General features: G+C 54.2%; 8 protein-coding genes across 8 annotated transcripts; 4 read left to right on the forward strand and 4 right to left on the reverse strand.

Annotated features, from left to right (window-relative positions):
• Nucleotides 1-1,753: 1,753 nt before the first annotated feature.
• On the reverse strand, nt 1,754-4,621 carry PHACADRAFT_176024 (uncharacterized protein; the record flags this gene model as incomplete). Its single annotated transcript, XM_007398238.1, has 15 exons — nt 1,754-2,213; nt 2,264-2,384; nt 2,435-2,455; nt 2,509-2,617; nt 2,668-2,815; nt 2,877-2,939; nt 2,989-3,120; nt 3,173-3,340; nt 3,394-3,535; nt 3,583-3,827; nt 3,880-3,992; nt 4,052-4,243; nt 4,297-4,402; nt 4,463-4,524; nt 4,565-4,621. 15 exons carry the CDS (start codon nt 4,619-4,621, stop codon nt 2,018-2,020), a joined length of 1,875 nt encoding a protein of 624 aa, XP_007398300.1. The 3' UTR covers nt 1,754-2,017.
• A 713-nt stretch (nt 4,622-5,334) lies between these two features.
• PHACADRAFT_260062 (uncharacterized protein) lies at nt 5,335-7,236 on the reverse strand. The gene is made up of 3 exons (XM_007398239.1): nt 7,063-7,236; nt 5,950-6,924; nt 5,335-5,894 (listed from the first exon to the last, which is right to left on the reverse strand). The coding sequence occupies exons 1-3, from the start codon at nt 7,105-7,107 to the stop codon at nt 5,718-5,720; spliced, it is 1,197 nt and encodes a 398-aa protein (XP_007398301.1). The 5' UTR covers nt 7,108-7,236; the 3' UTR covers nt 5,335-5,717.
• A 1,366-nt stretch (nt 7,237-8,602) lies between these two features.
• Nucleotides 8,603-8,986, reverse strand: PHACADRAFT_198043 (uncharacterized protein; the record flags this gene model as incomplete). The annotated part of the gene is made up of 2 exons (XM_007398240.1): nt 8,603-8,708; nt 8,781-8,986. 2 exons carry the CDS (start codon nt 8,984-8,986, stop codon nt 8,603-8,605), a joined length of 312 nt encoding a protein of 103 aa, XP_007398302.1.
• A 774-nt stretch (nt 8,987-9,760) lies between these two features.
• On the forward strand, nt 9,761-11,006 carry PHACADRAFT_186245 (uncharacterized protein). Its single transcript, XM_007398241.1, has 7 exons — nt 9,761-9,869; nt 9,908-9,966; nt 9,998-10,234; nt 10,304-10,345; nt 10,412-10,509; nt 10,549-10,644; nt 10,676-11,006. The coding sequence occupies exons 1-7, from the start codon at nt 9,832-9,834 to the stop codon at nt 10,961-10,963; spliced, it is 858 nt and encodes a 285-aa protein (XP_007398303.1). The 5' UTR covers nt 9,761-9,831; the 3' UTR covers nt 10,964-11,006.
• A 1,821-nt stretch (nt 11,007-12,827) lies between these two features.
• Nucleotides 12,828-13,342, forward strand: PHACADRAFT_260066 (uncharacterized protein). The gene has a single exon (XM_007398242.1). It carries the CDS (start codon nt 12,909-12,911, stop codon nt 13,170-13,172), a length of 264 nt encoding a protein of 87 aa, XP_007398304.1. The 5' UTR covers nt 12,828-12,908; the 3' UTR covers nt 13,173-13,342.
• A 1,386-nt stretch (nt 13,343-14,728) lies between these two features.
• Nucleotides 14,729-16,352, forward strand: PHACADRAFT_30587 (uncharacterized protein; the record flags this gene model as incomplete). Its single annotated transcript, XM_007397566.1, has 12 exons — nt 14,729-14,766; nt 14,825-15,075; nt 15,128-15,152; nt 15,197-15,240; nt 15,307-15,409; nt 15,435-15,545; nt 15,577-15,605; nt 15,658-15,831; nt 15,861-15,896; nt 15,938-16,005; nt 16,064-16,099; nt 16,152-16,352. The coding sequence occupies 12 exons, from the start codon at nt 14,729-14,731 to the stop codon at nt 16,350-16,352; spliced, it is 1,116 nt and encodes a 371-aa protein (XP_007397628.1).
• Nucleotides 16,353-18,289: 1,937 nt separating this feature from the next.
• On the reverse strand, nt 18,290-19,293 carry PHACADRAFT_260070 (uncharacterized protein). The gene is made up of 2 exons (XM_007398243.1): nt 19,137-19,293; nt 18,290-19,084 (listed from the first exon to the last, which is right to left on the reverse strand). The coding sequence occupies exons 1-2, from the start codon at nt 19,182-19,184 to the stop codon at nt 18,419-18,421; spliced, it is 714 nt and encodes a 237-aa protein (XP_007398305.1). The 5' UTR covers nt 19,185-19,293; the 3' UTR covers nt 18,290-18,418.
• A 434-nt stretch (nt 19,294-19,727) lies between these two features.
• Nucleotides 19,728-20,469, forward strand: PHACADRAFT_260073 (uncharacterized protein). Its single transcript, XM_007398244.1, has one exon. It carries the CDS (start codon nt 19,870-19,872, stop codon nt 20,218-20,220), a length of 351 nt encoding a protein of 116 aa, XP_007398306.1. The 5' UTR covers nt 19,728-19,869; the 3' UTR covers nt 20,221-20,469.
• The last annotated feature ends 358 nt before the right edge of the window (nt 20,470-20,827 follow it).

A 20,827-nucleotide genomic window follows, 5' to 3' on the forward strand; every position in this document is an offset into this window, starting at 1 on the left:
TTTGTTCACTGCGTGCACTGTTATTCACGGTAGACTGTGCTCACGCCGTGGTCGCTGTCTTTGCCTTCTTTGTGGCGAGGCGTCGAGCGGGCGCCTTGTCGGCAAAAGATATTACGCTCAAGGCCTTCATCGTCTTCGGAGTCGTCTTCCCCGAGGCTCTTTGTGTTGTGGCTTGCCTGGTTTGGCGCCCCCGGGCATGAGCACTCGACGAGCTGCTCTTTAGTAGACTTGGCCCCGGGAAAACTGCGTCAAACCAGTAAACCTAGCTGCTCGAGACTTTTTACTTTGCAGTTCACGGCGCGTGCCATCCGATCAGACTGCTCACGGGTGGCAGGGCAAATGGCGGGTATGGACAAGAAGATTGTATTACTCAGCGGATTGCATAAGCTCCACAGGGCTCCCCGCAACATTCTGCTTGACCTGTCAGCACGGTGCAGGACAGTTGAACGAGCCTTCGTGTAGACGTATCCTGCCGCAGGAGAGGTGCAGCGTAGACACCCTGGCGCCAACTGGGTCCGTACGCCCTTCTCTGCGCAACATACCCAAGAGGTCATACACCTCACACAACTGACCGTACTTTCTGGCTAGTCCAGCTGGCCGACCCTCTGATCCTGATAGCTGAGCCCCTAAGCCGACAGTACTTTTGCCTGCCACCACCGATTACCTCAAACATCCGCGCTCACACACCATGCCAGGCTCTACCCGCCTCGTCCACTTCCCCAGTATCTGACCCACGGCTCGGCAATCTCTCTGCAGCACTCCCAGCACAGCGAAATGCGCGCCACAACTCTCCCGGCTTTTGTGCCAGCACACGCTCAACACGTCAGATCGTCTTAGGTACAGCCCGTAGATGTCCAGCCAGGCTGCCCCGCTGTGCCCAGACACGCCGTACATCGTCAAGATTTTCGACCCCCGCGGGCTACACGCGCCGCCCTGACCGCCCGTGGTGGTCCTCCGCCGGAGCCGAGACCGCCCGCACGGCGCGCGGCGGACAGCTGCATTTCGACCCGAAAGAGGCGGCCGAGCATGTTGCGCAGATGCTACGAGCAGAACCCGGGGGGATGGGAGCTCGACCCCGGCTTTCCAGGTCACGGCGTGGACGCACTGCACAACGAATGCCTCGCGTACAAGCAACCTTGCGCATCTCCAGGGAAGCGGCAAGGCGCGCGGGTGGGCCGTCGGACACGCGCGTAAGGCCATGCTCTCCTTCAAAATTCAAGACCGCCGGTCTGCCTGTCCCCGATGTTGCCAAAGTGCCCCGTAGTTGCTTGCACTATATTCTCGACCGGGCGCGGACGATCCGTTGGTATGGCAACAGCTAGCTTCGTATAGCAGCCGCCGAACTGTGATCACTGTGTGCCACTTAGTTACAAGAGGTGGCTTCGCTCCGCTACGCGATGGATGTTCTCTTGGCAGCTGGTTTCGTGGTGATTGTTCTCGAGGCTGATGTCATTGTGGTTGATGTTTAATTGAGTGCAAGTCGCAGCTTTTGGGGCTTACATCGCAGGAGGAATCGAAACAAGTGTGTCTTTAGTTATCTCCGTGGCCGACTTAGGGCAACCTACCGGTCCTCGCTGCTCGGGCACAGGTTATTGGTGTAGGGTCTCAGCTGCCACTCGGGATGCATTGCACAAAGAGGCGGGGTCAAGAATAGTGCAGTGGCGAGGGTCTTTAAGTTCCGCGAACCGCGTGCGTCTCTTATCACTGCGTCTGCGAGAGATCTCTTACTGATTTCCTTCAGGACTAGGGCACTGCCCTTCTGACCCGTAGTGCACGCATGATATTCACGGGGAATAGTCGAAGGGTGTTGAGGGTGCAGACATGCACGGGATTACAATCTTACGACCGGGATGTAACTACTCACATGTGTGTCATAACGAATACAAATCTGCGGTCCTAAAAAACCTACAGGAATACACCAAAAACTCAGCAGGGACGACATCAACATCGCAGTTGCATACAGATTAACTGTGTCTTACCCAACTACCGGAACTCTTGGAAATAAATGTGGGAATGCTTATCGCCGTGCCGAACCACCCTCGATGCGCGCCATCGCAGACGATACATCCTTGCAGAACGCTTCTTCGCCAAGAAGCTCCACGAATCCAGCTTGCTCGAACTTCTTCCGCGGGCCTCTCTTCAGATGGGTAATGTAGATCGCGACGCCCCGCGCGTGGTAGGTCTCAACCAGCTCGTGCAGGATCTGGATCGCCCTAGAGAAAAGATAAGGCGCAAGTTTGGTGGCGTGTAAACGTGCACCTACGACGCATCGATGCTGTCCATGTCTGCAAGGTGGAAGACGAGTGTGTGCGCATGCTGACGCTGAGGCTCCTCCGAGGGATGATGCCGTTCTTGGCCGTACAGCTCTATTCTCCTCAGACGCTCTATTACGAACATCAGCAACGGTCTAACGTCGGCAAGCGGGTAAGGTTACCTTTCAACTGCGCAGTATTGGCTAGAAAGTGTGCTTTAAGCACGGGCAAGCGATGAATAAGTAGGCCGACGCACCGAAGTCCAGATTCTCCCTGATCCTGATGATGAGTACTCCGGGAACATCCTCTTCCGCTGTGGACTCCTCGCCAATGGGCTTCCATACATCGGTCCCCGGAACCCTCCCCTGTACGGCTTATTAACATCAAGGCTACTCAAGCACGCACTGTAACTTACGAGAACGGTCATGCGCGTCTTAGACGAACGATGGACCACAAGCAGCAGAGAGATGACCAAGCTGACCGCGATCCCGACCTCGACGTCCCAGATGATCGTGAAGAAGAACGTCAAGGCCATAAGCGACAAGTCCACCCATGCACGCATCCTACGTGAAAAAAAAGACCACTCAGCACTGCATATATGCCAGAGGGGAGTATCTCACTTACTTCCAAAAGAACTTGATGTCATGCGGAGCTTCTGCGAGGAGGCTAAACACTATTAGACAGATACTACAAGAGGTTTAGTAGGTAGCTGTCGAGATTCCGTTGGGATACGCACATAGAGGCTAGCACGCATTTTGGCAAGAAGTACAGCCAAGGCAACAGAAAGAAGATGGCGAGTAGGACCATGGTCGAACAGACTAGCGAAGCCATCTGCGTGCGGGCACCGACATCACCATTAACTCTAGATCTGGATGCCTAAGTCAGCAACAAGTCCACTGTGTTCTTGAGAGTAGTCATGCCTCGTGATAGACCCATACGCTGGCAAGGTTCCAGGGATGAACGAAGCCACAATATTTCCCGCTCCCAGGGCGACCAGCTCCCTATTGGGACTGATACTGTATCCGTACTTTGCGGCATTTTGCTTGGCTGACACGATGCTGTCCAGGAACCCGACAACCGATATCAGACTAAAAGTGCATCAGCCAACTATCCAAAACGCTGGAAAGACGGAAGGACGGACACTGCTGTAGAGGTTGTCTTGCGGAGGTAACGGAGGGTGGCGTGACGCACAGGGAAATGGATGAACGAGTCGCCAGTTTGGACAGGGACATCTCCCAGGATCTCGATACCGTCTCGGTCCCAGTCGAACTTGTCGCTCAGAACTGCCGGACGGTTAGCGTAGAGCCAGTAATAGCTGCCAAGTGCGTACTAGTGGAGACCACAACGACCAAAAAGACCTCGGGAAGCCGGTAGATGAACCAATACCTGGGGAAACACTGCTTGATCTTCCTAAGAAGTACGAGGATCGCGAGCGCGCCGAAGCTCACGACCGTCGTCAGGTGATGGGCATGCGTGAAAGCGTTGTCAATGAGAAAAATGAGCTTGTCCAGTGTCGAATGTGGGTTCAGAGCGTGTTGCAGTGAGACTAACCCAAACATGGGTATCAGCTGCTCGCTAGGATCCACTTCAGCCAGGAAGCGACGTCAGAGAAGGGCTGAGCGCATACATCATGATGACCACAGCGACAGCGGTCACGAAACCGCGTAGCAGCGCACGACCGAGTACAACGTCGAGGAATCCTAGCCGGAAGATTCCAAGCAAGAAACTAATAAGCCCGACCTGGAGGATATCATGCGTGAGATGAACGGACAGCAGCTAGTACCACTCGGACAACTGACCTGGAAGGTAATGATGGTGGCCACAGCCAGACCAACAGCATCTGGGTCTACCGGATGAGAATGAGGGTCTGAGTGCAGCACATCGCTGACAGCTTGCCCGACAAGCAGGGACAGCGCAGCCTCCGGAGCAACGTTCAGCTGACGTGAAGTGCCGAGAAAGGCATACACTATGCCCGGCACAGCCGCCGAAAACTTCATACTGGTATCAGCAGATGAACTACGGCAAGGAGCGGTAATGAACTCACGAGACCGGTCACAGGGCTGAGCTTTGCTAATGATGAGGCGTAAGACACGGACTGAGGTATGAGCATGGACGCGACGGTCAGTCCTCCAAGGATATCTCCCCCAAGCCTACGTTGCATAATGACAGTGAGAAGAATAGCTTGTATGCTGGGTGTATGCGGGACGTACAGCGGTAAGGAGTATTCGGGTATCCACGCGGTGGAAGGAATGTAGTACTTGACTTTCTGCCACTGCGAAGGTTGTCTTCGAGGTGGGGCTCGTTCACCTTACATGCAAGGGGCCGATGAGCACATCGCTGAGTCCGTGGAACGCGAGAAAGTCGCTCATTTACTTACCAGGACTAGCTCCCTTCGGCGCAGTCCCTCTCTCTAAGTCCTCCGGCGTACTCGCGCCTGCGCCTAAAAGTGACGTTCTCTCATCTAGCGTGCCGGGGGTCCTCGTGCCTGTGCCCTGTTGCTCCACGAACACACGGCGCAGCGAGGACGTCGCGGACGGCTGGTTAGCCACGGCCTGGTATGTGCGGTGTGCGCGCAAGGTAGGGTCGATGCCGTTGTCTGGGTCCATTCTTGCGTATTGTCTGTTCTAGCAAAGACGTCTAGTCGTATCGCGCGTGTGTATTGTCCTAGGGTATCGTTTGTAAGGTGGTATGCCCTCAGTCGTGCGATTGTGAGCTTTCGTGGTGGTCGTTAATCGTTCTGAACGCATCGTAGATGGATAAGCTACGCTCTGTACACCGTTCGAACAGCTACTCACAAACTCAAATGCCGCTCTAACGACTATGCAGAGGGCAGAGTGAGCATGGGGAGTGCCAGCAGGAGTCTGAGCCTGCGCAGGACCCAGAGCCATGAACACCGATAATAACTCGAGCCGTTTTGATTGCCGCCACAATTCCTCGTCTTTTCATTGGCTGAATCATGTTGACGCCATGGGTCTTAATGGGCGTCTACTGCAAAATATCCTGTTCGTTTATTGGCCATTTTCTGATGATATGCGAGACTGTGCGAGACTCGAGTTCGAGACCGGCGAACATGTGGGCAGATGTTTAAATTTATTAATAGATATCCGTATACCTATCGAAGCTGCTATTATGTTGAGAAGCTGTAAGGCGGAAGTAAATGTACGCCAAGAGGAGTAGCAATACCGTTATGAGCATCCAAATAGTAGGCGGTTTGTCAGCGAGAAAGATCTAGCGTATCCCTTCAAAACACATTAAGAGGCTCCGCCACAGGCGGGCGAAAGGCGTGTGCGGGGAGAACGTAGCATGGGCCATGAGATTAAAGATATACGAATGGATGAGATGGGCGGTGTACACACGACAGGGAATGCGTTTGCCTAGAATGACAAAATGAGGCAATGAAGAGATACACAATCGTAAATGCAAGGAGGGAGAGTATATGCGAAACATTACTACAGTGATAAGGCTTCAGCTGATGTTGAGCGAGCGCAGGAGCATGCCGCGCATGTTCCCAAAGTTCATGCCTGCGCGCTGCGGCGGCGGACGTGGCCGTGTGGGGAAGCCGTTCACGGAGTTTAGCGCTTTGGCGGGGTTTGGTGTGAGCAAGAAGAGCGAGGCGACTTCGGCCATAGGATCTGGAGCCGCCTGTCGACAAGCCTTGTCAGGTTCGCTTTGAGACACTGCACAGAGCGTCGCTCACACGGACATACTGCTTCCCTCCCCGCCCAGCGGACGACACCAGCTCCTCTCGCGATAGTGCTGGTGATGACATGCTCCGTGGAATGCGAAGCGGCTGAAACTCGGCTGTACTCCGCACACGATCCTCTATTCTCGGCTCATAAACGAGTGGCGGGCTTGTGGTGTCGGCAAGACTCAGAGGGTTTGCCGATAGCTGTGTCGGAGACTGCAACAGGTATTCGTCGTCGTCTTCACTCTCGTCAGTCAGAGACAAAGAGCGAGACATTGATGGTACAGGCGGCGGTGAGAAGGGGCGTGAGACGGGAGGCGCGTCGTCGCCTCGCACGGCGTCTTCGTAGCATACCTCCGCGAACGCCGCAAACGGTTTCAGGAGCAGTTCCGGGTCGAGTGCAGACAGGATTTGCGCAAGCTCCCGGTATGGATCGGCATTGGCCTTGCTCATTAGGTGCTGCAGGTGCAGGAGGTGATATGCGGGTGGGGGAATGTGCGGGACGGGCGGCAGGGGCCGTAACCGATAACTCCGGTTGTCATCGTCTTGCGGTGGCGTCGGTATCGACGTGGAGGTAGAGGGAATCGGGGGGAAGTCCTGCAATGGCATGCGATACAATGTGGACTGGCTGTCTGAGTTCGCCTTGGCTGTCCCCCGCCCTGAATGTCTCTCCTCACTGCCCGCGCTGCTGCCGTTGCCATACTCTGTGCCATCATCTTCATCATCGGCATCAGCCGAACTCTCGTCAATATCGTCCTCGTCGTCGTCCTCTTCCCAAATGCTTTCCCCCATGAGTGAAACTCGCCGCATCGATGGTGAACTCGTCCCGGCGCTCGTGCTTGCCGTCGCGGTCCCGACGGAATGCTCGTATGTTGGGGGATCATGATGAAAAGCATAGTCGTCGAATGCCTGTTGCAGAGACGCTATGAGATAAGACGGAGGCTTGAGCACGTCGTCGAAGTCCTCGGCGAGCCAGCTCGGGACTCGCTGTCTCAGAGTTGAACCGGTATCATGTAGCAAAGCATCATAGGGGGAACGCGGTGCAAGCATCAGTTGACATATCAGAGCAAATGAGCGACGCAGAAAGTGAGCATTGAGGCACCGACATGTAGCAAAGATACATACGTCATGCGGAAAGCCAGGATAGGACAATCTCGATGAGGAGGCCATCTTGCAGCTCCTGGAAGGCGGAGGCAGCGAGCAAGAGGGGGATGAGACGACGTCGAGGATCGACGTTGAAGTTTTGGTAGAGGCCAAGACGAACCCGAAACGAACCCTAACATGCGGGCTGTCAGTCACATTCTCCATCAGCGCTGGCCCGGCTTCCCGGGTTGGCAGTGCAGCGTACACTAGCGCGAGGCGGATGGAATCACCGCCAGCCGCGTATAGATGTGGATGCGCCAGAGGCAAGCCGAGACGGATCGCACTGTCGTAAAACCGAAGCGAATTTGTGGGATCGATTCCTCACCTTGATCACAGCTTCGGGGGAGATCTCCGCTTGAAATGTCTTGGTCGCAGCAGACTCTCCGAGGGAGGTGGTGGTGGTAGTGGTGGTGGTGGAAGGTGGGAGGCAGAAGCACGTATAGAACTAGCGCGAGCGACATATCTAAGGAATGGTGTGGTGACGCCTATTGTGGTGTCCCGGTAACGTGTGCGCTGCTAATTGTGAGCTGGTCTTCGGGATCACGGTCACCTGCCCGACGCGCGGGCGCTCATATAACCGCCTCTACACCATGTCCTTTCCGCTGGAAGTCGAAGGTCAGATCGAAACCACGCTACGAATGTTGCACAAGGGGATGATGACCGGTGAACCTAGCGTCGATAATTGCATCTGTGTCGAATGCGGAGAACAGAAATTTGGAGACGCACTAGAAGCGTCATTGATGGCATCAGCAACTCACAGCGAGAGACCAGCCTACTGAGCACCGCCCTATTATGTCTCGCGATGAGCACATGTGTTTGGGAGGCTGTATCCCTGGATATAAATTGCGCGAAGAAGCGTGTACGCGTGTACGTGCCGTCTAAATGAATTCCACTCCGGGTCTATCGGGCAGCTGCAGGGTCACGTAGCAACGTAACCTGGCCGTATTCCAGGCTTGCGTGTGTGTTTATGCTCATGTCGCGCTGAAGACATATAGACACATGAGGCAGCATTTCAGTTCGCGACAGGGCGAGTCTGGGAGTTTCAGCGCCTTTGAAGGAAGGATCTACCGCTCGTTTAGCATGGGACTTCTGTTTTGCATAACGCCACGGATGGCACAGTCAACGTGCACTTGCGGGATGACCTTAAGGGTCAGTTACATCCTTCCTGTGGGCAGCATTCATACCTACAGGGCTCGTTGGGAAGAAAACGCTGATGACTCGCCAGTGATCCTGTAATTTGCTTGGATACGGTGGGGAGTATCATCGGATTGTGATCACCAACTTCAGAGGACGCTGCACAGGAATGTCGCGTGGAGTCGGGAAGCTGGTGCGCCCAGGTGTGATTGCTTCAGCTATCGTCCATCTCGGAGTTGCATATGCAGCGGGCTATGGTGTAGCGGGGTAGACATGTGTGCCGGTCCTCTGCAGTTGTGCTGTGCACGGCCATCATCCGCGTGAACTCGAAACGTTTGGCGATATCGGAGACTCGACTAACCGTCGCGAGTAGAATGAGAGCCCGCGCTCACAGACGAGCATTGCAGCCCTCGTCAGACAGCGCATGGTGGATAAAGCTAAGAAGCATGTATGCAGGCAGAGCGGGGGTTCGCGTGTGCGTGTTGGGGAGGTCGCTAGAAAGCGTCAAAGTACAAACGAAGGGACGAAACAAACACGGGCGCTTCGACAAATTCGAGACCACCCACAGGACTTGCCGTTTCAGGGTAAGCTTCCGCTCGTCATACTTCGTGATGGCGGTGATGGCGGTGGGGGAGAACGCCGAGATCTCCCCCGACTGTCGCAACATCGAAACAGCTTGTGCCACGGCCATAGCGACGACGACGATGGTCGGTGCAAGGCCTGCCATACCGGCTATGAAGGCATATGTGAGTTCTTGACGAGAATGTGCCATCGCTTCCTTGTCTCATGCGACGCTACGGAGATAGCACTCCACGCCTATGCCAGGATATCCATGTAGTGCTCGAACGGTGGCAAACATTAATTTCTGTCCTTCACGGTGCTGCCTTCCCCTCTTACGAATGCATCTATTTGACGGAAATCCGTCGGCTACACTGTGTGAGAGCAACACTTCAACAACTCGACCTCTCCCGGGAACAGGTCAGGTACGATCGACCTATCACGCGGTCCACCACCGCTACCATGGTCTTTGGTGGGGGGTAGCCAACTTGTATGTCTTCGTGTCGGTATTAAAGTGATACACAGCGACCCCTGCCATGTATGTCAGATCCGCACAAGAAGTCCAGATTTGTGCAGAGCAGCGTGGAGAAGTTTGGATGCCCAGACGCGTGTAATCATGCCGGCGGAGCTGAGCGCGCGGGACCACGCCAAAGCAAATCGTGTGGACGGCCAGTACCGTGGGTCTGTTGTGTTGGTGAGCGACTTTCGTTCGACGAACGGTCAATGAGCTGTTTGCGCCGCGTACCATAAATATTGACAACAATAGATTATTCATGTTATTATTCTGTAGGCCATGGTGCAGTCACACTCGAACCGCCACCGGTCCCACCGCCACCGTTTGACCACCGGATGCTCGCTCTGTGTCACAGGCCACCATCGAACTCGCTGCCCCGCCGGATACACGACGATCGCTTCGCAAAGTGACAGAAGTGGTAATTTATCAAGCATCTGCTGATACTCACACGCCGGCGCTTCTATCAACGACGAGTCCTTTACCACGGTGTCATATAACTTGTCGCCGTCGCTGGTTGAGGCACGAGGATCCCCTCGTCCCCTGCCATGTCCCAGTACACAGGCACTCTAGAGACGCTTATTATGTACGTCCACCAAATGTCCTCTTTGCATTAATGCTCAGAGCCGCCGACCGCTCCAGCCTCGAGCAAGAGGGCTCATTGGCAAGTCTGGCATGCGATGGTATGCTACCTTCCAGTCTGCCTTCGTTTAGCTCATAGGCTTGCAGCCCTCTTATGTTACGAGATATTGATTACGCTGGAAGACGAACTGGCCATATTGTGGCGACAGCGAATCAATGCTACGTCGGCCGTCTTCTTCATCGTTCGTCTGACAATGGTCCTTCGAGTTGCATATGATCTATTGCCCGGGATGCTTGTCCCAATCACTCAAACAGTCAGTGTAATATTTTTGGGTGAATTTCTTGTGCTTATAGGCTCCACCATCAGAGGTCAGACTGTGTGATTCAATTGAACGCATGTCACAAATAATGTATTCAGCTGCGAGCCCATGACCATAGTTGTCTCAATTTTTTATTTATGGGACTTCTTCTTGACGGCTGGTAAGTATTATTAACTTCTCTTCCTTCCGTCTCTGACTGAGGTCGGGGCTGCACGGTGTAATCCAGTCTTCTCTGCCCTGCGTACCTTCGCCATCTCCAATCGGAATTTGGCACTCGCTACCACGGTATTTTTACTTGGAGTCTCACCGGCTGCTATCAATATAGTACGTTGACTGGGGGCTATTCTTCCTTCATCTGATCAGAGCACAGTTCAGCTTGACTCGAGCCGTATACACAATTCACAACCCGCTTCTCCGGTGCATTTCAATGAGTACAATCCCTACGCAGCTAAATTTTATGTACGTGTTGCATGCTGCAATGAGCTCCTAGTTTGTCAAAGCTTATCGCCTGGCTCAGCTGTACGTCAACACCAAATCTGTCACATACTCCTCATATGACCCTGGTGGTATAGTGCTCCTTCTAAGCCGCATCCCCGCAGTGATAGCAGATGCGCTGGTGCTGCTGGTGACCGCCCTCAGGACTCTTCGAGGGGTGGTGGAGGCACGCCGTTTCCATGGCCCAGGTGCTAGCTCACTCGCTGGGCTCCTCGTTGGACGTGCTTCGCTTGCTGAGTACCTCGTTCAAGATGGTAAAGCATTCACTCGTGGAAGCTACTAGCATTTCCAACTTTAACCTATCTGATACTACAGGTCTTCTATATTTTGTGTATGTATAGTTCGATACTTCTGGCTGTAGATGATACCTACTGACTTTTGCCTTGCACGGTTGTGTTCCCACCAGAGCTCTGCTCACAGTGAACGTTACACGAATTTTGGTGGACTTTCCTGAGGTGGGCCCCAGTACATTACCACCATCGCTTTAAAATGACCACTTACACATCCCACCAGAATGAGATCATGAACCCCATCATAGCGAATATTGTATGACTTCCGCTTCTTATCATGTCAGAGACTGTTGACTCCGTGCATAGCCTTTGATCCTCATAGGCCGCTTCATCATCAACCTCAGACGCATTGCTAATCCCCACGCGGGCTCGGAAGGCACCTATCTCTCTTCGATGCGATTCGCTGTCCCACACAGCAGACTTGGAAACATTGGCGAGACACTCGATCATGACCAAACGGTGGAGTTGGAGGCATGCCGAGACGTCCCGTGGGCAGCAGTAGAGGGCGAGTGTTGACCCGTGACCTGAAGGATAGAATAGAAATGTACATATCGATGACTCTCAGCCCTTGTTGCTCTAAGCTTGCCCTTGGTGGTAAGGCGGTCATATTTATATTCTCTCATAGTCTTCAGCCTGCCACTATCTTGTAGCACAGTGTATCCAAACTTCAAAGAATTAGTAGAGTGCTATCCACCATATATTCGTCCAAGAGGCCTGTCCGCTCTCATCATTGGTGGTCAGTATACAAACACCACAATCGTGCCTCGTGTATCTTTCATGACCCGAACGTCTTCAAGCGAGGTGAACGCGATCAGGACGGTCGTCGAGCTGCTTACGCTCAATCACCAGCAGGCCACCGCAGCTGATATGAACGCTCCGCCGGAAAGGCTGGTGTGCAAGATGTGTGACAACAAAGGCGTGCTTCATGTCATGGACTAGGGTTGGCGGTAAGTCTGCATATTATCACTAGTGAACACCAGGGGCAGCTCACTACGGCCTGTCGCAGTACATTCACTGCTCGTCGCCACTGGGCGGGCTGATGTCAGAAGAAGAGTACAGGCAGTAGGAGAGGGAGGGCAGCGACTGCTGGAGGGCCGAGGGCTGCTACATTATCGTCCTACCCGAACACCAGGCCGAAGTGGCACGATCGCTCGAGTATGCGGCGGACTCTCCACCGCGCGATGTACACTGCCGACTCTTCCTGACACAGTCATCAACACTAATAACCTCCCGCGCAAACTTACGGTAAGTAGTATCTTGGTTCGCTTGGCCAGAAGAGTCGATAATTATGGGACCACCTGGCCTACTATGGGCCGTCGGGACGCCGCCATCTGTCCTACTCAAGGGCTGTGTGCACAACACAATAGACTGTAGGATATGATCGCTTTCCGAACGCAGCAAAGCGATATAGAAGCGGTAACTTATCAAGCATCCGCTCACACGGCGCCGGTCCATCAGCGATGCCTTTACTACACACAACTCGTCGCTGCTACGCGCCGAGTACGTGTGCAAGGAAATCTTTTGTGCAGGCCTAAAAGTCAGTCGCTCTTCTTCCGTACGATTTGCTGCCAAGTATGACAGGCTATATGCACCGCCAACGTTCCAGATTATCGTCAGAGGACGCGCCAGAACGGCAACAGTCGGCCGGTGAAGAGACAGAACATGGGTGCATCTTAGTTTTCATCAAGTAGATTTTTGCCCTTGGCAGATAGGCCGCTTTGTACCCTGATTGTGGCTCTCCGTACGCTGGAATGGCAAGACTTGACGCCCAGTGAAAACCCCGCCCACCCGAAGCGACCGCCGAGGACTGTCCGAGTCTATCGAAGACAGAGAATTTAGCAGACGCCGGAGAAGCCCCGACGTCCGCGCCCATCGGTTGCGTCTCAGTGGTCCATCAATGTTACCGTGGTCTTTCATGCGTCCGTTAATGCCTCTCCAATGTGTCCAAACGCCACCGACTCTTTTCCAAATCCAAATCCGAGTCTGAATGCGCTCGAGGGCTTTAAACCAATGGCTTCAATGTCCCGACACCGCCGACCGATGCCGCCAAATCGAAGCGGAAGTGCCCCATCTCACTTATATATGGGCCCACGTCGGACGATGGCGCAGCGCCGCTCTCTTTCTGCTGCCCCCACCATGCCACCTGTCGTGCTCCGCATCCCTGTGGTCCCCGTCCCGCTATCCAATCTGACAAGCAGGTGAGTATATGCGCATATACCAACACTGAAAGACTTTGTTGACATCAACTCATGCCTCTCGACACTGTGTTGTACTCGATATCGCAGGGGCAGTCGAGCCAGTCGACATGCTGCCGCAAATGTTCGGGGCGGGCTCAAGGTGCTCTACGCTCGCTCTTTTGATAGCTGTGTCGTGCTCACGACAGCAATCAACAGACAAGTCCGTTTCTGTTCATCATGTATATGCGCTCAGGACATGCTGGACCCTGGTACCGCGCGATGGACGGCGGGGCGGTCGCGGATGCCTTGCTTCTGACGCTCGACCGACCACATAACAATCCATGGTAGGCCGAGGAGGGACCCCGGAACATGGGAGGATCAGTGGGTGTAGAGTACGATGGACCTGGATTGTACCCGAGCACATTTGTACATGTATGGGTAGCACAAAATATAGTATCAATTTTACTCGAATTAAACGCAAAGAATTGAGGGTGCGGCTCATGGAATTGCTCAAACCTGCCCGGTACTGTCTAGATCCACCCACGGTCAGCCCACGTTTGTGCGGACACATTCTGATGGATTGGATAGACTTTAGGTCTCTCACTACAACACTCCACCATCCAGGTCGACTCAGGTCGACTCAGGTAGCGCCGGACGGACGAGGTTCTCACTGGGCTTGACGCGTGACATCATCGCGGCTTGCTTCATCATCGACCTCCGGCACATTGTTAACTCCCGCGCGCGCAGGCCTGGGGGTAGTCGCTTCTCATCCGTGCGATTCGCCATCCCGTACAGCAGGCTTGGAAACATTGGCGAAACGCTTGCACTTGATCACTGCGACACCGTGTGGGAAAGTTGGAAGGCGAGCATGCCGAGATGTCTTGCAGTCGAAGGCGAGCGCAGGCCCCGACCTGGAAGATGGGATAGAGATGTACGTACAGATAAATCTCAGCCCCAATCGCTTCAAGTTCACTCTTGGTGGTCAGGTAGCCGTATACGTAGTTTCCAGTCCGTCGTCGTCTCGCACCAACAGCATGCATCTAAAGAAGCCAATGACAGTACCACCTGCTCAAGAGGCACATCCTCTCATGCCTCGCGGACTGTTCGCGAGTGCAAGGGAGCGGCTCTCGAGTCAACCGCAACAAACCCGGAGGAACGTTGATGCCAGTGACTTGCACCAACAAAAATGCGATATTGCAGGAAATTCCGCAGTTTGCGAAGCCTAATCGTCGTTGTCTCACCTGTAGATGTGGGAAAACTCGCGCTGCGAGTGTGCTGAAAGAGTCGGCGGCTAGCTATGCAGATAACGAGGCACTACCACTGGCAGGCCGGCACCCTATTATCATTCATCTGATTTGTACAGCCAAGACCTGCGGTCAGTCTTTCTCACACGAATAACCATCTGTTCTAACACGAAGGCCGTGTACACAATACAAGGACTGTAAGATTTTATTACTTCACGAAGTGGAACCTGGCAGCACTTCATCAAGCATGCGCTCACTTGGCGCTTTCGTCAACACCGCCTTTATCACAACATATAAATCATCGCTGCTGCTACCTGAATTACAAGGTTCCCCCACTATGTCTCAAAGCGCGGATACATTAGATACGTCCATTCGGTAAGTCCCCTAGTTGACCTCCTTGTATCCAATGCTCATTGCCGCTTGAACGCTTCAGCATGGGGCAAAGCGCTCTAGCGAGTCTGGCATGCGATGGTATGGTAGCTCCGAGCCCGCCTCTATCTAGCTCACAATCTTGCAGTTCTCTTATGTTACGAAATCTTGATTACCCTCGAAGACGAGCTGGATATATTGTGGCGGCGGCGACTCAACGCTACGTCAGCCGTCTTCTTCTTGTTTCGTCTGACAATGGTCCTTCAAGCTGCGTTCGACCTGTTGCCCTCGATGCTTCTCCCGGTGACTCAAACCGTCAGTATGATATTCTTTTGAAATGCCCTGCGTTCATATACTCCACTTTTAGAGGTCAGAGAGTGCGATATCCCGATGTGCGTTTCACAAATCATATATTCAGCTGCGAACCTATGTGCAGGATCGGTTCGTTTTTGAGTTTATGGGAATTCTTTCTGGCTGCTGGTAGGTGCTATTTTCTTTCCTTCCGTCTGTCTCTGTTTGAGATCGTGGATATGCAATGCATTCCAGTTTTCTCTGCCTTACGCATCTTTGCCATCTCCGATCGCAACTTGACACTCGCCGCCGCTGTCTTTTTGCTTGGGATCACACCCATCGCCACCAATATAGTACGGTGAATGCAGACAATCCTTCTCTAGTCTGATCAGAGTACAGTTTGGCGAGACTCGGACCGCATACTACACAGTCAACACCGCCCTCCGAGTCGAATGCGTTCCATTGATTATGGTCTCTCCACAGCTGAGTTTGATGTACGTATTGCGTATTGCGATGGGTTCCGAGTTCACCAAAGCTGATTGCTAAGTCCAGTAGTGCGTTGACACCCAAGTTACACTCTCTATGTCCTGTATAACCTGGCCACAGTGCTCCTTCTATGCCGCATCCCCGTAGTGGCAGCAGATGCGCTGGTGCTGCTGGTGACCGCTCTCAAGACCTACCGAGGAGTGGCGGAGGCACGCCGCATCCACAGAACAGATGTTTCACTCGCCAAACGACTCACTAGAGGTACTTCGCTTGCCGAGTGCCTGATTCGAGATGGTAAAGCATTCACTCTTGGGCACGTTCAGCTTTGACCAACCTGACACAGGTCTTTTATACTTCGCGTATGTATTTTATATGTTTCCGGCCACTCACGAAACCTTAGCTCTGTGTGTTCTCACTAGAGCTCTGCTCACAATGAATATTTCACGAATTTTTGTGAATTTTCTTCAGGTGAGCATTAGTAAATTACTACCATCGCTTCAGAGTCCTCACTGACACATCTCGTCAGGTCCCAAGCGTGATAGACCCTTTCATGAATAATATCGTATGCTTCCCACTTCCTATTGTGCTGGAGACTATTGACTCTGTACATGTAGCCCTTGGTCCTTATAGGTCGCTTCATGATAAACCTCCGGCGCATTGTCGATTCCCGCGCGAGCCCGGAGGACGGTCACTTCTCTTCCCTGCAATTCGCCGTCCCGTACAGCAGGCTTGGGAACATTGGTGAGACACTTGATCAAGGACAAATGGTGGAGTTGGAGGACGAGCACGTCGAGACGTCTCCTGGGCAGCAGTAGAGGGTGAGAGCTGAAGCGCTGACCCGTGACCTGAAGGATGAAATAGAAATGTGCGTACCGACGATTCTCAGCTCTTGTCGCTCCAAGCTTACCCTTGGCTGTAAGATAGCCATATGCATGTTCTCTTCGGCCTGCCGCTCTCTCGCATCATGTATCTAAAGAAGCCAATAACAGCACCGCCCACTATATGCACTGCCCAAGAGGCCTGTCCACCCTCGTCGTTAGCGGTTATTTTTGGCGAGTGTGCGAGCACTGCCGTCGTGCCTCGTGTATTCTCCGCGAGTGCCAATTTCATGCTCAATGCTCGGGAATTGCGAGTCGGAGAGGGTCAATCTCCGGCAGAGAAGCGGTTCTCGAGGTCCACTGCAATAACCCCGAAGGAAGGTGTTTCACTTACGCGTTCCACGCGCCTTCGTCCCTTCAACCAGCTCCATCCGCCCGCCATCGTGTCTTCTCTGGTGGACTGTCAAACGAAAAATCGTCGCACCTTCTGCTTTCTGCGAAGTCGCTATGCCAATTTTGATACGCGCTCCAACAATTCGAAGTGTCAGTCAATCTTGGCCTTATCTTACAGAGGAGTCTGATTAAAAGATACCGTCTGCTTGGACGCTTCTGTCTCAGGGATTCCGGAAGATGCTCACCTTCATATTCCGTAGATCAGTGATCGACGCGACGTGTCGTCATTATCCAGTGTGCTTTCGCAGGATACTCCGCAGCACTAGTGATGCCGTCCGCGCGGTGACGGATTCGAACAGCTGTTCGAGCTCGAGGGCCATGTCGGTGACGCCGCCCACTGACTGGGCTCAAAGCCCTCCTGAAGTCACACTTCACCAGTCGACATTGCGCTGCCCTCGCAGGGCGGCATGTCCCCGAGGAGTGGACTTGGCCTCACCAACGCTCCAGCCCTCGATCGCGTCCAGCCCCCACTTAGAAATGCCCAGCCATTTACTACCATCACCCAGCCCTCCCTGCGTCTTCTGTCTGAGATCGACACTTACCGTAACGTGAGGTCTTCGACGAAGAATATTCTCTTCGCACATGTCCGTGCGGCGGCGCGGCGCCTTTCCGTCGCGTCGGCGCCCCGAGCACTGGCGAGAAGATCACTTTCCGCGCTCCGGGGGAGGGGGAATACCTGGGGCCACCGCTGCCAGCCTGCCGCCCTGAGCGTGTACGCAAGTGATGTCCCGGCGCCCTCGACGAGACCGCGCATTAATATATGCTCCCGGCACTCTCGAGCCCCCGTGTTCCGCTTCCATTTCCACGGTGCTATCGTGTTCTGGGGCGCACCGGAGATAACAGAGCTGGCTTCCGGCGGCGGACAGCATCGTGGCTTGTCGTTAGAGGACAAGAGGACATGTAGGTTACGGTAATAATTGGCTGGGAAGCTTCGATAAGAATGCGAAGAGAACGGCGCTGTGCGAAACTTTGGGGTCGCTCGTGCACTCCGGAAAGGTCATCTGCGGCGCCACCCCACCTGTATCTACTAGTGCGAGGTGAATTCATGATCGGAAATAACGTAGAAGACAAAGTCCGCACCTTATCGTTTTGACTGTGCTCGCACAAGGCCAATTGTGCAGAGTCGTGCGCGCTGGGAACGTGCTGGGAAAGTGCTGGGAACTTCGAGCCCTGCGGTCAGACAAATTGGCCTTGTAGTACATGGTCACCAGGTGCAGGCGAACCACGGAAAGTGGGGACGACTAAGAATTCAGAGACGGGGAGACGAACCTAGGCATCACATATCCGCATCTTGCAAGCGCAATCGTTGACGTGCATGTGACAACATGATGGTATTTCCGTTCATATCTAGAGATGCATACACGATACAGGCTGAGCGCTGGGCGCGGGTATTGTACAAACATGCAAGTGAACCATATGCGACTGATAAATGCGAGCAGACGACGAGAGATGCGAGCAAGCGAGCGACGATGGACGGAGCACTGAACCAAAAAGCAGAATCCCCAATGAATACCCGAAAATAAACTGATAGCGAAGTCCGTGGAATAAAAAAGCGATAGCAGGGGTGGGGGGACTGTCGCCGTGACAGCGACGTGCGCGGGATGGGGGATCTATCGTGATGCGGGCGAGAAGGCAGCGACGCTTCTCCGACGCAGCTTGGAAGTGATGTCTTTCGCTTTCGCAAGGAAGGTGACCTTGTCGTTGAGCATGGGCGTTGAGCGCCGCGGACGGAGCGTGCCACTGCTGACAGCCGCAATTGTTGTCGTAGTCTGGGTGCCGCGATACTCGCCGTCGCCTGGGTGGTGCTCGACAATCTTCGCCTCGACAGCGACATCGATGATGACTGTGCTCGCGGAGGTCGGGCTCGCGAGCGGTATCAGCTCCTTCGCGCGGGAGAGGCGGCGGGAGATGGCTTTAGAGATGCTTTGGGCGGGGATGAAGTGCGTCTGAGCGACGTGATGAATGTCCTCGACCTCGTCGACGGACCGGTCTGTTGTCGTTTCACTTGCGAACGAGTCTGTGCTGTCTGCACGGCCCGAGTCGAGCTGGTAGAAGCTGCTACGTGTGACGATGATGGATGATGGACGGGAGCCTCGGGCTGATGGTTCTCGTGTGTCGCTCGAGGACTGGCCACCGACTCGGGAGATAGAGATGCTGCCACGACGGCGGTCGCGAACAGTGGCTACCGGCGAGGGCTCCGCCTTTTCCTCGAGCACATCCCGCTCCTCTTCCTGCAAAGCGCGGCGTTCACTTTCCTCTTCCAAGCGTTGGAAGAGCTTTATCAAGATATCAGATGACTATTGTAGACCAGAAGGAGGCGGAACATACTTGTTCGAACATGTCAGTTCTTGTTGTGTCTGAGAACGTGGTAGCCATCGTGGTGATGGATGTAGCAGATGAATTCGAGGAAAGTGTAGAGCGGGAGAGCGTCGAGGGTGAGCTCGAACTGTTCAAGGATGTTGTCGAGGAAATGTTGGGCGACGTCGACAGGGCCGGTGAGAAGATAGGGAGAGAGAAGAGAGCATGGAGGGCTTCATATAAGGTTGACCTTGTTGGGATTCAGATTCTGGAAAACCGAGTGGGAAGGAGCACCAGAATTGAGCGCCTGATCTGAAAGACCCCGGAAGGCGGCGGGCTCTATCCTGTTTTGGCTGCGCGGTTCCGGGGGAGCGGGCGTCCACGCGCTCCGTCGCTGCATAAGGCAGGTGCGCCTAGACCCCAGGTACGGCGGCGGGAGCCATTTCTGATCGTTGGTCCGCTACGCCCACGATCGCAGCCAATCGTGCGCCAGCCTCGCCAGCGGGAGACCTTCGCGTAAATACAAGCCTTAGTCCTTCAGCCGTACGCGAAACCTTTATTATTTTTGGCTTTTTGTCTCTGATCCAACATCCCCCGCAAATCAGCACCGAGCGGTGTCTTAGGGTGTCTTGCCGCGACACACGATCGAGAGGCGAGAACAGGTGTCGTTCAAGATCGCCAACGCGTCCCAAAAAACCGCTCGCCGCCATTGGCTAGCTTTGGCTGCTCGCTCGGAGCCAATCGCAGGTTCGCTGCGACCACCATGACCACACGATTCCTGCCAGAGATCATCTACACTATAGCGCTCACCTCTCTGAGCACTCACATGCTATGGCTCCGCAAGGAGTCCCAGGAGCAGCGTGCGTACTTCACCACGCGTCTCAAGCTCCTTGAGGATACCGCACAACGCCTGCGCGCCGGCCAGCCTGTCCCGGAGGACGATTTCGACCTGATACGAAAGATGGCAAGGGAACCCGGATCTGACCGTGGCGCTGCCAGAGGCATCGAGCCCACAGACCATCTCGGCTGGAAAGAGGCCTTGCTTGGTCGTAAAGGCGGTGCTGGTAGCCGATCAGAACAACTCGACATGCAAGACTGGGAGGAAGGTCGGTAGAAAATCCTCGCTTTCTCTCCGCGCCCAGTTCTAACGGAGCGGCTCTCATTCCAGTGAAGAAGGAAGTGGAGCGGTCATAGCCATCATCCATTGGTGCCTTCTTCGTATGCCTTCCATCGTTGGGCTGTGCTGATTCTGCGTTGTTGATCATCATCAGCATTTGTTCACATCTATACGTGCTACATTTGTTACCACGTCTTGCTCACGGAACTTTCCTGACTTAAGTGTGCAGCGTTCAGCTGCGACCCGCACTCAGCATCCCGTTTTCCGGGGCCGAGAGAAACGGATAGCAGGTCATGCTTCGAGCCTCGCCATATCCGACGGATTTTTTCAGCATGCTTCCTTGCGGCGCCTCTCTGCGTTCTTATTCTGTGTCAAAGGAAGTACTTCGTTGGGCGTGGACGCGCACACGACTCTGCTCATGTAAGGCTCCGGCCAGTTCGCTGGAATACCTCACAGAAGCTCGTCATCGCAAGGCATCTTCCGGGTCCATTAGGTCACCGTATGTGTGCCTGGGACGCTATTCATCGTGTCGGCATTTCCCCCGCAGTGCGCGCATGCATCCTCGTGGCAGCTGAACCGGCCCCGAGTCTCTAACTGGACATCC

The sequence above is a fragment of the Phanerochaete carnosa genome (genome assembly GCF_000300595.1).
Source record: "Phanerochaete carnosa HHB-10118-sp unplaced genomic scaffold PHACAscaffold_7, whole genome shotgun sequence".
In the NCBI taxonomy this organism is placed as follows: domain Eukaryota; kingdom Fungi; phylum Basidiomycota; class Agaricomycetes; order Polyporales; family Phanerochaetaceae; genus Phanerochaete; species Phanerochaete carnosa.

What these genes read in the sequence shown, in the direction of transcription:
- PHACADRAFT_260062 (XM_007398239.1), bottom strand. Translation starts at nt 7,107, where the DNA reads ATGGCCTCCTCATCGAGATTGTCCTATCCTGGCTTTCCGCATGAC. An exon ending in ATCCTGGCTTTCCGCATGAC is followed by an intron (nt 6,925 to 7,062) that starts GTATGTATCTTT and finishes ACTCTGAGACAG; the next exon opens with CGAGTCCCGAGCTGGCTCGC. An exon ending in GAGGGAAGCAGTATGTCCGT is followed by an intron (nt 5,895 to 5,949) that starts GTGAGCGACGCT and finishes GCTTGTCGACAG; the next exon opens with GCGGCTCCAGATCCTATGGC.
- PHACADRAFT_186245 (XM_007398241.1), top strand. Translation starts at nt 9,832, where the DNA reads ATGTCCCAGTACACAGGCACTCTAGAGACGCTTATTAT. An exon ending in GGCAAGTCTGGCATGCGATG is followed by an intron (nt 9,967 to 9,997) that starts GTATGCTACCTT and finishes GCCTTCGTTTAG; the next exon opens with CTCATAGGCTTGCAGCCCTC. An exon ending in TATAGGCTCCACCATCAGAG is followed by an intron (nt 10,235 to 10,303) that starts GTCAGACTGTGT and finishes CCATGACCATAG; the next exon opens with TTGTCTCAATTTTTTATTTA.
- PHACADRAFT_260066 (XM_007398242.1), top strand. Translation starts at nt 12,909, where the DNA reads ATGTGTCCAAACGCCACCGACTCTTTTCCAAATCCAAATCCGAGTCTG.
- PHACADRAFT_260070 (XM_007398243.1), bottom strand. Translation starts at nt 19,184, where the DNA reads ATGGCTACCACGTTCTCAGACACAACAAGAACTGACATGTTCGAACAA. An exon ending in GAACTGACATGTTCGAACAA is followed by an intron (nt 19,085 to 19,136) that starts GTATGTTCCGCC and finishes ATCTTGATAAAG; the next exon opens with CTCTTCCAACGCTTGGAAGA.
- PHACADRAFT_260073 (XM_007398244.1), top strand. Translation starts at nt 19,870, where the DNA reads ATGACCACACGATTCCTGCCAGAGATCATCTACACTATAGCGCTCACC.